General features: G+C 40.4%; 1 protein-coding gene across 14 annotated transcripts in view; it reads left to right on the top strand.

The window, feature by feature from the left end:
• Positions 1 to 12,816, top strand: part of SCN5A (sodium voltage-gated channel alpha subunit 5) — a 210,881-nt gene extending 198,065 nt beyond the window's left edge. For 13 of the 14 annotated variants that reach the window (XM_068175239.1, XM_068175279.1, XM_068175272.1 and 10 more), the window contains 5 exons: positions 6,121 to 6,174; positions 7,724 to 7,865; positions 8,321 to 8,421; positions 8,909 to 9,179; positions 10,875 to 12,816. In XM_068175239.1, coding sequence (XP_068031340.1) covers positions 6,121 to 6,174; positions 7,724 to 7,865; positions 8,321 to 8,421; positions 8,909 to 9,179; positions 10,875 to 12,109 — 1,803 coding nt within the window. In that variant the 3' untranslated portion in view covers positions 12,110 to 12,816. Of the gene's footprint in view, positions 1 to 6,120; positions 6,175 to 7,723; positions 7,866 to 8,316; positions 8,422 to 8,908; positions 9,180 to 10,874 lie in introns of all 14 variants that reach the window. The other variant, XM_068175264.1, reaches the window with a different exon arrangement.
• Positions 12,817 to 14,628: the final 1,812 nt, after the last annotated feature.

The raw sequence follows: 14,628 nt of genomic DNA, 5'->3' as shown, positions 1-14,628 counted from the left end.
GCTTTTCTGGATTTTTCAGCCTTACCCATCAAGACAATGCCTTTCCTCAAGCGTAAATAAATAATATTTTGCATATTAACTTGGACTAGAGATATTATGGGAGTTTATGGTTTTAGTTTGGGTTTCTGCTGCTATATCACTGATACAGTTCTCTGGGAGGTGATTGATCTACTGAGGTGAATTAAAGACTATTTTGTCAATATTGTACTCCAGAGCAAAATTCACTTCCAGAAAGAAATCTATGCTACAGGAAGGACTGCCCATGCAGACAGAGTGCACTGGCCTTCCTGAACAGCCTGGGATTTCACTATATCCTGCTGGGGAAAAAAATTAACTTCTAGTGCCTTCAGGTTCCCAGCTGAAGTTACTGGATGGAGCTGAAGTCTTAATTTATGTCCCTCTGCTCACTTTCCATCTTTGAGAAGGACACTGGTGCCTCTCATTCTGGTTCCTCACCTCATGTCCACCTGCAAAAATAATGATTCAGATTGAATCTAACTATGGGTCAGGGTGGGGATCAGGTTGCTGCCCTCAGCCCAGCCTCTCTGGGAAGGTGGCAAGAGCACAGCAGAAAAGAGACTGCTGAGTTTCAAAGATGATTGCAATATCTGAGCTATAAAGGCAGAAGGAAGCCACTTCTACAACCCTTTTCACCATCAAATGTAAAATATAGATAAATGGGTTGTATGCACTGTGTTTTGACACAGGACAGCCTAACAGAAAGAACCACAGGAGACTCCACCTTGTCCGGGCCCTGCTGCTGGACTGCTGGGTGATTTCAGACAAATTGTTTTTGTGTTTCAATTCCATAGGGCCCTCACATAAAGTAGTGGTTATGATCCTTATTTCTATTGTTCCTAATCTGGAGCCAAATGATGACAGGGGCTGGATGTGCACTTGGAGTGTTTTCTTGCTGCATTTTTTTGCATGCAGAGTTAAATAAGCTCCTTGATACATCTTTGGACAAGGAAGTTTCTTTGTTGAAAAGCCTGTGACAGCATCCCTGAATTCTGGGATAAAAAATTGTGTTCTGGGAGCTCAAATCATTTGTCACCTATAGAATCCAGCCTTTGCAACACAGCAGAGTACTGCCTTCAGCCCCCTCCTGCCCTTCCAGAGGGGCACGAGACTCCCACAGGTCCCCACCAGACCTGCCAGCCCTTCTCCTACCCAGGAAGCAAGTTTGTTTTTCCCAGACCTGGTTTTCTCTGTCACAGATGCATGGAACAGCTCCATGAAGCAATTTTCCTCTCTGGTAGAAATCTTTGTTCTTATGTGTGCAGTTCCTGGTACACAAACACTTGAGTTTGAGATCTTCTGATCAGTGTGCATTGAGTTTTTTGTTCATACCCTCTGGAAAGCAGAAACTTTGGAATGGGCACAACCACTTTTGATTCTTTCCATGGCATAAACTTGCTGAGAGTGAGAGCTTTTATCTGTTGCACATAATTGCAATATTCAGCTCAGCCATGCAGGGTATATTATTTCACTTTGAATTAGATTTTCTGCCTTTAATTAGATTTTCTGTCCTAAATAGTGTTTTCTTTGTCTTCTATTTAAACATCCAATGTAGATGAGCAAGAATTTCCAAGTTTAAAATATTGTGCCTTACCTGAAGTTTCTTAATTCCTTTGATTTCATAACATTTGCCTAATTTTTGTAAACTCCATCGGAGAGATACCTATTCCTTCACCATTTCTTTTATAAGAATCAAGCTCCAGTTTTCTGAAAATATTTTGCTTTTCATAAGTTGGCATTTCCTAAAGAATATCCTGAAGCAGTCTTTTCTAGTCACTTCTGTTGGGATCAGTGGTGACAGAAGAAACATTAGTGGTTGTAAGGTGGATCTCAGCACACATTTGAAGGGAATAGGCTGATACTGCTCTTTTCCAGTTAAAAATGGATTTGATGACCCCGCAGGTTTCTTTCAAACCTGTGATCCTGTATTGGGTAGGAGAGAAATAGATTTTTTATTGCAAAAGAAGTGTTATACACCTAGGCCTGGTCAGGCAGAACAAACTGATTTTAGCAGGAAACAAGCTCTACTTTGACGACAGGTGGCAGCTATTTCTTCACAGAGGAAGAGCAGGAGCCAGTTTCCATTAGGGGATTGATTTTGGCTTTAATCCTGCACCTGGAGCTCTGTTTGCTGCTGACCACAGGCAATAAAGTGAAAAGTTGACACACACAAAGAAGGGGCCCAAACATCTGGATCTCCTTTGCCAGGAGTGTCGGTTACAGGTGCCCCTCACCAAATATTATTTCATGGGCAAATCCCCTTGGGAAGTGCAGGGGCTCAGCTGACAGCCCAGCTCTCCTGGAGAGACGGACACCTCCGTGCATCCCTGTGCACAGCAGGGCAAGGAGGAGATAAGCATTTGGGTCACAACCCACCAGGATCCAAAACATGAGCGTTAAAGTGCGACTTGTCTCTTGGCTGCTGACATTTTCAGCTGCCACAGCACGGATCTGAGTGGCTCTGAAGTTCCTTTGGAAAGCCTGCAAATCCAAATGGAAATGGGTAAAACAAATCTGCTTGATGTTCTGTCTTCTTCAGCAGCGTATTTGAAAGAAATGAAAGTTGCTTCTATGGAAACTTCAGGACGTGTGTCTACCCAGAGGAAAGCTTTCTGCATGAAATTTGCACCAAATATCTTCTGCTCTTTTCCTGCCTTGATTGGCATCCATTGTGCTGCCCTGAAGTTGCCACTTTGGCTTAATGAATGTGAGAAAACTTGCATACAAAGTCAAGTGTCAAGCTCCTCCAACTAGCAAACAGGCTGTCCCAAAGCAGGTTAATAAAATAACAGAGGTAACTGCTCTGCTCAGTCTACAAGCAAGAGGAATGCCTCATTCATGGGGAGGGAAAGATCTTTGTCATCACAACTTTCTGACTTCCTTTCCTGATCATTTACTTTCCTGGTGATTTAACACTTTCCTGGTGATTCACTTTCCTGGTGATTTAACACTCCTAAAACTCTAATCTAGCAGGGAAAAGGTCTTGCTACAACCCAGTGCTTCAGGAATAGTTTTTTCTGTATTCCAAATTTCCTTAAAGTATTCACAGCACCTGTGTTCTATAAATCTGTATTTGAGTTGATCAAAGAAACATATTAAATTTCCAGTAGCAGTTTTACATTTCCCTTCTGTAACCCCAAGCTTCCACCCTGTGATCACCTTTGCATATTTTTTGCAAGGTATTTTGAAATTTCAGCAATCTATTGAAGAATAACCAGGAAATAAGTGGTCTTTCATGCAGCATCTGGCTTGTTTGGACAAGTTCTTCTTGGACACAATGGACTTAGATAGACTATATCCTACTCACCTTTGAATTTGTCCTATTAACTCTGTCACTTTGGGACTCCTGATGAGGAGTGGGGAGATAACAGAAGCACTCCTAGACCAGCACAGCAAGCAGGAGCTGCAGAGTTAAAGCAATCTCTCATGCCAGGTTTGAAGTCCTGAATGAGCCCATAAATCAGACACAAAATGGTTGTGAGTCTAAAGTTACTGCATTACACCATCTCTTGCACTTCTGTGAACTGCAATGCCTGATTTTACTGTCACTGTGGATGCAAAATATGGAAAAAAAATCTCTGGTTTAGCTTTCAGAGATTACTCCCATCAACAGTAATGCCCAAAGAAACATTTCAGCGGTGTGAACTCCAGTGTTTCAGCCATGAAAAGCAGACATTTTTATTGAACAATTTCCTTTCCTGGGAAAAAAAATGAGAAAAAGAAAAAGGAAAAAGAAAGAAGAAAAAAAAAGAAAAAGAAATAAAAAAGAAAAAGAAAAAGAAAAAGAAAAAGAAAAAGAAAAAGAAAAAGAAAAAGAAAAAGAAAAAGAAAAAGGAAAAGGAAAAAGACAAAATAAGTAACCCCCAAAAGCCTACAGATTTAAAGATTTGCTTTACTTCTAGACACCATTTGGTTTGAGGGCAGCCAGTGCCATCCCACCTTTCCTCCTCCCCACTAATTTGCTGCATTGCAGCTCTGACCACCAGTGAAATAACGAAATGTAATCCCATCCCAGGATGAGTTTATCAGTAGATAATCTCATCACATGACAGTTTCAGTAGAAAATGGTGTTTCTCTGGATAGCTTCCAGGCAGGATAATATCACAAACACTCAAACACAGATTTTGTCACTTCCTTATCCAGAGTGTAAGTGGTTACTAATTCCAGATAAATAATTTCTTTTCTCAGTGTTATATTTCCTTCATTCTCAGTATCATTTACCCTCTGCAGGTGAAGTGTCCAGGGAAGCTTTCCAGACATCCCACAGATTTTTAATTCTCTTGCTTCTCGACAACTGTGGGAAACAGAAAATCACAGCACTTCACTCTCTTAATATTTATTTTGTTTTGTCAGATCACCTCATCATCCTTTATCACTACAAACCACTGTGCCTTGCAGGAGAGTTGCTTGAGTCTGTGGTACACATTGAGGGATAAAATAGCTGCTCAAGAGAAAAGATTTCCTCCCAAGTGGGAGAAAAGTACAGGCTAAGATCATATCATTTTGTGCCACAGGGAAAGGATTTTGTGTTTCATCCCAGCCACCCTTCCTGAACAGCACTTTGAGTTGAAAGCTGTAATGGCAGCACAAAGTCTTTCATCAGATTAGAAAGAGAAGGGCAAAAAAGGAAAATATTAGAATATTTAAGCAGTATCAGCATGACAGGTTCAAATAATTATTTGTTTTGATAAAAATTCTGATTGTTCCTGTAGATACTTCATCTAAAATGATTTTTAACACACAGCACCATGGAAGAGGTTTTCTAAAGGGTTCTGATTTGGGTGAGTGGGTTAATCACTTTCAAGCAGTAGATAAGAATAGGTACAACCTTTCAAACACTATTTCATGTATACTTTTGTCAGAAATATCATTGATCTCTTGTACATTTTCCTTTGGCTCGGTAGCATTCAGAAGGAATTGGGAAGGCAGCATTACCTCCAGGACTTAATATAATAATAGTTCTAAAACCACTGAATGTACCCACCTCAGCCCAACTGCCTGGGTTTCTCTTGGTAACCTCTGGCCAAAATCCTACTGGCATTATTGCCTACACAACAGGGCAAAATTCAGCTTAAGTGTCAGTAGGGTGTAAAAAAATATTGGGTGTGGGTCTTACATGCATGCCAGTGTAAATCTGATTAAATGAATAAATCTAAAAATGCCTCATTATCTGCTTGCTCTGACTTAGGTCAGGGTAAGTCTAAATAGGTCAGAAGTCAAATGAGAAACAGCTCTAGAGAACCCAAATGAAGTCAGTGGGGCTTAGGCCAGAGTCAGACCTAATGCCAGGTGTGCTTGGCATCAGGCTGTGCCAAATAAAAGGCATATATTGAGATCAAAGAGTCGTGGGTCTGCTACAGAATAGTAAAAAAATCCCTTCCCTGTGTTTCTCCCAGGAGTGCTGTCACTGCCCTTCTGCATTGAACATTCCAATACGAGACACTGACTTCTGTGGAATCTTTTCTCCTTTAAACGATTATTTTAGAAAATATTAAAACTACTGACTTCATATAGCTTAATAAAAAGGAAATCTGAACAGTGAAGCAGATTGAGTTTCCAGGGCCAGGCTCACAGAAGGTGTTGATTGCCTTTGCTTCTTTCAAGTCAGCTGTGATTTATGCAGCTCCCTGGGGTTTAATATTGTCATGATTTGCCCTGGTTTAGAAGAGGGCAGAATCCAGCAGGAAATGGATGGGATCCATCTCACCTGTGCAAGGCTTGTGCAAGACAACATTCTTTAATGTTATGTGTAGCCATATCTCTTCATTACTTGAAATTTTTCAGGTCAGAACTTCCAAAGATTTAATTGTTATGTTTTCTTTCCTTCTTAAAATCTCTACTAAAAACCTCTCTTTTATCCCTGCAAGTGCAGAAAGTCAAAAAACAGAAATGAGAAAATCCAGGAGAAAACCATACTGGAATTAATTTAAATATCTAAATGAGCATAAACTCAAGGACACATGTTAGATTGCAAGGCAAGCAATGTATTAATTGTGAAGTACATGCTCAACATTGCATTTTGAATGTTCATCATAGAGATTATATCATTTCAGGGTGTACTTTGTTTAATCTGTTTATGTCTTATGTGGGATTTATTTTCAGGCCACATTTAAGGGCTGGATGGATATTATGTATGCAGCAGTGGATTCAAGAGAGGTAAGTCTCTGCAAGGAAATTAATAATTTCCTGTTCCATTGCCTTTTGCAGCACTGATGATGCTTAACAATAAACACAACAAAATAAAATACACGCAGGGTGCCAGTCCCTGTGTTACTCTCCTGGGACAGATGCAGACCCTCATTGTTGGTAGCTGTACTGGAGCAGGATGACCCTGAAATTAAAGTAAATGTGGCCCTTACTCCTACACAACTGATTTATTTATTCCTGCTGCAGAGCTCCCAGCACACAGAGGCACCTCAAGAATTAGTCTGAGTTCATCAAAAACTTAAATTGCTCTCTATATTTCTTCCCCTTTCCCTGCTTACTGCCTTATTTTCCAACTGCTGTTGATAACATGTATTTAAAAGTGATGGGTTTAAGTTGAATTGCCCTGTGAAACAAATATTTAACCCTCCCTACACCTTCACTTTGAGTAAGTGTCTTTTCTGCAGCCAGCAGCTCCACTGGAGGAGTGTGGAGAAGCTCCTGGCAGACAAAGAGGGTGGTGTGAACTTCCAGCTCTGACTTGAGATGTGCTGGTGACTGGTGACAGCTCAGTTCTTGCCTGCATCCTGTTCAGCTTTCAGGTTTCCATAAAAACAAGCAAACAAACAAAAAAAGCATTTCCCTTGCTACACCATGTATGGTTTGTTTATCTTTTTACTGAAAGATCGAGAGTATTCTTTCCTTCTTTTAATTGTATTAGAGGAACAAGTTTACACTTACTGTTAATTTTTGAGGCAGTTCTCTGGTACTAGGAATTTGACAGGCTGAATTTAGGGCAAAAGTCGAGGCCTAAGGGGAGGAATAAGAGGTGGAAAAACTTAATGGCACCTCAGAAGCAGAGAAGTACCTTTGCATAACATAGCTCAGGATGGTGATTTATTCTGGTACTACATGTGCACAGGTATTCTCCCTGCTGCTGCATAAAACTCATTAATTTCTCACAAGAAAATATGGCGTTGAGGGAATGCACCTTGTTTAGATACCAGGAGCTGATGGGGCAAATCTGGGCACTGTTGCCAAACATGGCAGAAGTGACTTGAGGTTATCAGACTCAAGTCACCTCTTTCTCAGATCTTCAGCAATAGACTTTAATCCATTCCACCCCTCACTAAAAAAAAAAAAAAAAATTGCACTTAAAAATGCAGTGGTTTTCATTAGGATTCAATTATACTGCAACCATACTTCTGTTTTATTGTATGTACCATTAGTTCATACAGGCATTAGGATAATCAGAAAATTGATTTTTTTTTTTCCCCCTTCTGGATTCAGTCTGAGAACATTTGGTAGGATTTATTCTGGAGTTGCACTTTCTGGAGCAGTGTGATTGCTGCGACAGTGTTGTGAATTGTTGCTGAAATGACTGGCATTGCAGATGCCAGTGGCAAACTTCAGAGGAGAGCTGACTGCTCACAAGAGTTACAGTATTTTTCTCATGTTTCATGACTTTTATTTCCAAAGGACAGCTTTGTTTTGACTGCATCAATATTTTGATGTGTGCAGAGGTGGTGTCATTTTCACACTCTCCCTTTTCCCTTTGCAGTGCGAGGAGCAGCCTGAATGGGAATGTAATTTATACATGTACCTTTACTTTGTGATTTTCATCATCTTCGGGTCTTTCTTCACATTGAACCTCTTCATTGGTGTCATCATTGACAATTTTAACCAACAAAAGAAAAAGATAAGTAGTGCATATGCTACACATCATCTTGTGACTGCTGCAGGGACCGTGGCCAGGAACAGATTTATCAGCAATGGCTTTGCCACAGCAGCCTTGAGATCAGCAGTGGCAGAGCATCTGCAGAAACCACCTTGCAGGACTTCTACAAAGACACAGCTGTAGCAGTCCCTAGTGCCCCTAGGGCATGAACATCCTGAAAATATAGGGTGGGGGACTCTATTCCCCACAGAATGCAGCAAAGCAGCTCAGGCAAAGGGGATCTTTGGCACAAAATTTGACACAGGGGCACAGACTGGCCGGGTGTCCTCTGTGCAAGAACACCACTGTCCCTCTGAGCAGTCCAGCCTGATGAAAGCTATATTAAAAGGGAAATGAAATAGGAGAGGATTCGTCCTTGAAGGGGGCAGAGGCGAGCTCTCTTCATCAAAAGTAATAGTGTTGTTCTCACCCTATACTTAGGTGGCCAGGACATCTTCATGACAGAAGAACAGAAGAAATACTATAATGCAATGAAAAAGTTGGGATCTAAGAAACCTCAAAAGCCAATCCCAAGGCCACTGGTAAGAACAGCATAATTCAGTTGAACTTTGTGTAATAGCTGAATGTTTATTTACTAGAATAAGCACCATTCCACTCCCCAGCATAGGAAGATTTATTGCTCCCAGATGAAAGGCACTTAATAATTATATGTTTTGATTTTGATATTGTTTTGATATTTACAAGTCCAGTGACCTGTGGTACAAAATTCCCTCTTCTGCAGCATTGACTAACATTGCAATTTACATGTGCCATTTACATATGCCAGTGGCCACCTGCCTGCACTGAATAAATTCATGGCCACAGTCCAGAGTCTTGTTTACAGTAGTTTCAAAAAGCATTAGGAGCAAATGGGTTTGAAAAATCCATCAAAAAATATTCATCATCACTTTTAAGTTTATGAAGTTCCATATATTGTCTGTTTTCCTCTACTTTCTGACCAATCAGGAGACAATTACATCATTTTTACACTGCTCAAATTTCCCAACTAAACCTTTTCCTTTCCCTCAGAACAAATACCAAGGTTTTATTTTCGATGTCGTCTCAAAACAAGCCTTCGATGTCTCCATCATGATTCTCATCTGCCTTAACATGGTTACCATGATGGTGGAAACAGATGACCAAAGTCAAGAAAAAGTGAACATCCTCCACAAAATCAACATGCTATTTGTTGCCATCTTCACCGGAGAGTGCATCTTCAAAATGCTGGCTCTGCGACACTACTACTTCACCAACGGCTGGAACATTTTTGACTTTGTGGTTGTGATTCTGTCCATCGTAGGTAGGTGACCCTGGATTTTCACCCAGACTCCAAGGTTAGAAAGGCAGATGTAAAATTAATTGGTAAAGTTGAAGGGTTTGTGCAATAATATATATGCTTTCAACTCAGAGAATTGAATCCTAAACACAATTTTTAAATGTAATTATAACTAGCGTACAACTGCCCAACAAAAACTGGTTTGATCAGAAAAAATAGGAGGTTTATCAACCACACTTAACAGGTCCTGGTGATAACACATGAACAGGCCACCACATACATTTAACACTAGTTCTGCATAACAGCCAGTGACAGAGAAATAAAAAAGCCACATGAAAGTGGCACACGTGGGTTGCTATTGCTTTGCTATTTGCTTTTTATTACAAAAGTTTGAAGCAGTCCTTCAGGGCAGGTTTTGGACAGTGCAGTGAATCTGACTTTTCTCAGCCTTGTTACTAGAGCTCCGCACCCTCATATAGCCAAGGGAGGAAACAGAAAGACACAGTTTTATTGTAAGCTTGTGCCATTTGCTGTTCTGCAGCTCCAAAGAGAGATGTATTTAGATGTTAAAGAAGTGCAGGTCAAGTGAATCTGAAATCCTACCAAAAGGGTTTTCACTAAAATTGGAAGTAGCAGCAGCAGCTGGAAGGTGATCAACTGATCCAGTGAGCAAAAGGAGCTCAGAAATTCAACACTTCTGAAGAAAAGTTTCCATTTCGAGGGAGGGAATAGGTGAATGAAAAAGTGTCATGTTAGGAAAACATCAGCTGATGCTCCTGCTGCTCTGAACACCCTGTAGTGGACTGGGGAAGCTGCAAGACCCCAGTGCAGATCTCTGGTGCTCAGAGACCCACCTGTGCTTTGGGGGCACGGAACCGCCTGGATTTCACAGGTTTGGGTCACCCAGGGAACGTGACTGCCACACAGCTGTCACCAGAACCTTGAGGTCAGATGCTCTGGATATGCCCATAGCACACAGTTAACCAGAGCTGTCATGCTGCTCACAGTGCTGTCCCACAACCAGCCAGGTTGTTTCAGTGTCAGAGGCTTTGGGCCATGCCAGTTTTCCTGTGGGAGACAGGAGCTCAGCCGGGCTCCGTGCAGCCAGGGACTTGCACTACACTTTCTGGACCTAGTGCTCTACTCCTGAAGGAAGAGTTTAGCACAGGGGTGCAAGCTCGTTTCCTTGCTAGCACAGCCTTAGCCCTTAGTAACCTCCCAGCCCATCAGGGAAACTGGAAAGATTTATAAGCAAGAAACCAACCAAGTTGGATACACAGTAGAAACCTGCACTGTTCTGGTGGTAGCTCAAAAAAAACCAAGCCAAGCACACCAGCATTTCTGACTCATTATTTTACAGACAAAAATGTTGTCATATCAGACCAATTCTGACATCTGCACTCAAGACAAATTTATCAGGTGGGTCATGGCCAAAAAGCTGCAGTTATCTGTGTCTTGACTCGATCTTGGTTTCTCATTACCAACAGAAAAGCTTTCCCTTAATAAAACTGCCACTACCATTATTTCCCTACAGTATCACAAGTTCTTATGGATTAAATGGGCATGAAAAAGCAACAATGCCTTTCCCTTCATTGTGAGCCTTCCAATCTGAGCAGCTTTCCATTTATTTTCTCAATAATCCTGACTGATTGCTTTAAAAGTAAAGCCTGGGATTATTTCCCATGTACTAACTTGCTGCCTGTCTCTTTTCTTTTCAAGGCACCGTACTTTCTGACATCATCCAGAAATATTTCTTCTCTCCCACACTCTTCAGAGTCATTCGTTTGGCTCGGATTGGCCGGATCCTGAGACTCATCCGGGGAGCCAAAGGAATTCGAACTCTCCTGTTTGCCTTAATGATGTCCCTTCCTGCTCTGTTCAACATTGGCCTCTTGCTGTTTCTGGTCATGTTCATTTATGCCATTTTTGGCATGGCTAACTTTGCCTATGTGAAGAAGGAGTATGGGATTGATGACATGTTCAACTTCCAAACCTTTGCTAACAGCATGCTCTGTCTCTTCCAAATCACCACGTCAGCTGGCTGGGATGGTCTTCTCAACCCTATTTTAAACACTGGACCACCATATTGCGACCCAAACCTTCCCAATGCAAATGGATCAAAGGGAGACTGCGGGAGCCCTGCCGTAGGGATTTTATTCTTTGTCACATATATCATTATATCATTTCTCATTGTTGTAAACATGTATATAGCCATTATTTTAGAGAACTTCAGTGTAGCCACTGAGGAAAGTACAGAGCCTCTAAGCGAGGATGATTTTGATATGTTCTATGAAATCTGGGAGAAGTTTGACCCCGAAGCCACTCAGTTTATTGAGTATTCTGCACTTTCAGACTTTGCAGACGCGCTGTCAGAACCTTTGCGCATAGCAAAACCAAACAAAATCAAACTCATAGCGATGGACCTGCCCATGGTCAGCGGAGACAGGATCCATTGCTTGGATATTTTGTTTGCTTTTACAAAAAGGGTGCTAGGAGAATCCGGAGAGATGGATGCCCTTAAAATACAGATGGAAGAGAAGTTCATGGCAGCCAATCCCTCTAAGATCTCCTACGAGCCAATAACAACGACGCTCAGGCGGAAACAAGAAGAGGTCTCCGCCATCGTCATCCAGAGGGCCTACAGGAGACATTTGTTCCGGCGCTCCATGAAGCAGGCATCCTACTTGTACCGGCACAGAACTTTGGAGAGCAGCATCCTGGAGGACGATGCGCCCGAGAAGGAGGGTCTCATTGCGTTCATGATGAATGAAAACTACGGCAGGCCAATAGACAAATCAGAAACTCTGTCCTCCACCTCTTTCCCTCCATCCTATGACAGCGTCACCAGAGGCACGAGTGAAAACCTCCAGCTGAAGATAACAGACGTGAGCAAAAGCGATGAGGCTATAGATTGTCTTCTCTCACCCGACAAGGATAAAGAATCAATTGTTTAAATGTTTGTTTAGAATGCTTTAAAACATTGTTTACAGAATGTAATGCTGTAACTACACAATGATTGAAGCAGCCTTCTTATTAAAAATTAGTTGCAAAAGAAACAGTGGAGTTTTTACCCTTAACTACAGGAGTCTAATAAGTCATATAACATTTGACCCTGCTCTTTTTGACTTGGCTCAATATTTATGTTTATATATGCACAGGAAGATTCTCTGCAGGGTCATAGCTGTTATATCAATGGTGTGAATAAGAATAGGCTAGACTGTAAAACAGTAAACACAGTGTATATCTATCCACAGATAAAGCCTGGCTGTATACATTCATTTAAGGTCTTACTCATATTAGTGTGTTTACTTATGGCAATGTATGACCTTGCATTCTAAAAAGGAAAAAAAAAAGTCACAGCTGCTGTAGCAAAATGTAACACTTATTGTATATGTTGTGAATGGTCTTTCATAAATTTATTATATTTGATATTTTTTTACTTAAAAAAAAAAGAAGTCTCTTTTTCCATGGAGATTAATGATCCTTACACTCTTCATGACGAATTCTGAGTCAAGGTAATAGAAACTTGTGGGATCCCCATCACTTGAAGAGGGAAGTTGTTGCAAATTGAAGTATCAAATTAGCAACATTTAAACTGTTGGTTATACTAAGCCCTCCCTCTCGGGACTTGCAACTGCTCATTAGCAGAAACACACACACACGTTTAAAAAAAAAAAAAAAAAAAACCTAAAAAAAAAAAAAAAACAGAGAAGCAATTTATGTCAAAATAATGAGAGAAATGGCTTGTTCTATCCTTCAGGAAACCAGGCAAGAATGGATTCTGTTTGTAAAACTGTTAATAAAAGCACTAATTTTTTAGTATGTTTCAAGAATCTGCTTTGAAATTTGCAATCAAACTCGCCATAGAAGTAGCGCATCACGTTTGTGTGTAGTGATCCAAAGCACCATCTAGGCTGGCAGAATTTCTGTTAAGGTACTGGGATAGGTTACATTTTCCCCAGGAACACTGAGCTAAGCAGCCTTATTTGGAACTCAAAAAAAAAAAAAAAAAAAAAAAATTACTAATACTACTAATAGTAATAAATCTATGCCAACTGGGCCGTGCAGAACGGCTGTGACAGTGCGATCAAGAAGGTGGGAGGGGAATTACCTCTGGATCTGTACACAAATTTTGAGGGTTTGAATCTTTTTACTCAAGGTCCATCTTTCATTTTCTCAGATAGTGCAGTTAGATTTCTGGGGAAGGACAAGAAATACAGGAAATTATTTTAAAAATCTACTAGATAATAGCTATGTCCTCATTCCTGTAGGCAAAGTAATATTTACAGTTGATGTGTCCTTCAGCTTCAGGCCAAAGAAATGACAATGAGGTGAAAGGTGGATGTGTGGCTGTAGAAAAATATTAGAGGTTTTTACATGATAAACATAGATTATTATTTATTATCTTGCAGCCTCAATAGAATGTGAGAAATTATTTATGGAATATAGAGACATGTCCATCATTACAGACAAGTTCTTTCTTTTTCACCTTCAGACTGATTGTACTTGGGTTTGGTTGGACTTCATGGAAAATCTTGAGATTTCTCTAATGAGCCATTGCACTTTAAAGGAAGAGTAATTGTGCTTTTTCACCTTGGAGAAGCAAAGATATCAAGAATGTATTTAAGGTGTATTGTCATTAACATTTAGTTACATCCCAGGTTGTGAAGGAGTCAAAAAAACCACATGGGGTTGGCAACAAGAATTAAAGCAACATGTTACAGTCGAGTTTATCTATGGCCATTGTTATCTGTCCTCTAAACAAGTCGGAATATGTGCAACAACATGTCAAAGGGATGACAATGTATCTGTGTAAATATGGGCTAATATATTCTCTCCATTCATTGAGAGGTGTCTCAGGCATTCACTTGAGAGTGGTCTATCGGTTAATTCAGAGGATTTGCCATCAGGATTCCTGGGGTCTATTCCTGATTCTTACTACATGATTTTTAGGCAAATAATTTAACCTATCTGTGCCTCAGTTTACCCATCTGTAAAATGGGAATAATAATACTTACCTACCTCACAGGGGTGTTGTAAGACTTTCTGATTGCAAAGTGCTATAAGGGAATGAACCATACTATATAAGTATTATTATAATCATGCTCTCTTGCCCTTTTAACCCCATGTCTATGGTGTATAACATAGGGCTGTTCCTCTGGGCATCTTGTTGCCTTTAAATCTTGTATGTAATTAGATTCTAACTTAAGGGGACTACTCGTCGTTCCTTGAAGTAAAAACATTCTTTATTCCTTCCCCCCTCCCCACTCCTCACCTCCCCCAAAAACTCAGAATTGCTCAAGGCTTCTCAAATTAGAGAAACTTTATATTCCCTGTGTATTTATGCTGTAATGTTGTTCTGACTGTACATATCACCCAGAAAGAGTATGCGATTTTTATATTTATATGCATATATATATATATATACACACACACATACGTATATCTATACATATATATGTATCTTGTGAGT

The sequence above is a fragment of the Anomalospiza imberbis genome, chromosome 1 (genome assembly GCF_031753505.1).
Source record: "Anomalospiza imberbis isolate Cuckoo-Finch-1a 21T00152 chromosome 1, ASM3175350v1, whole genome shotgun sequence".
Classification (NCBI taxonomy): domain Eukaryota; kingdom Metazoa; phylum Chordata; class Aves; order Passeriformes; family Viduidae; genus Anomalospiza; species Anomalospiza imberbis.
The sequence above is the reverse complement of the archived record's forward strand: the minus strand, read 5'-3'. Positions and strand labels throughout refer to the sequence as shown.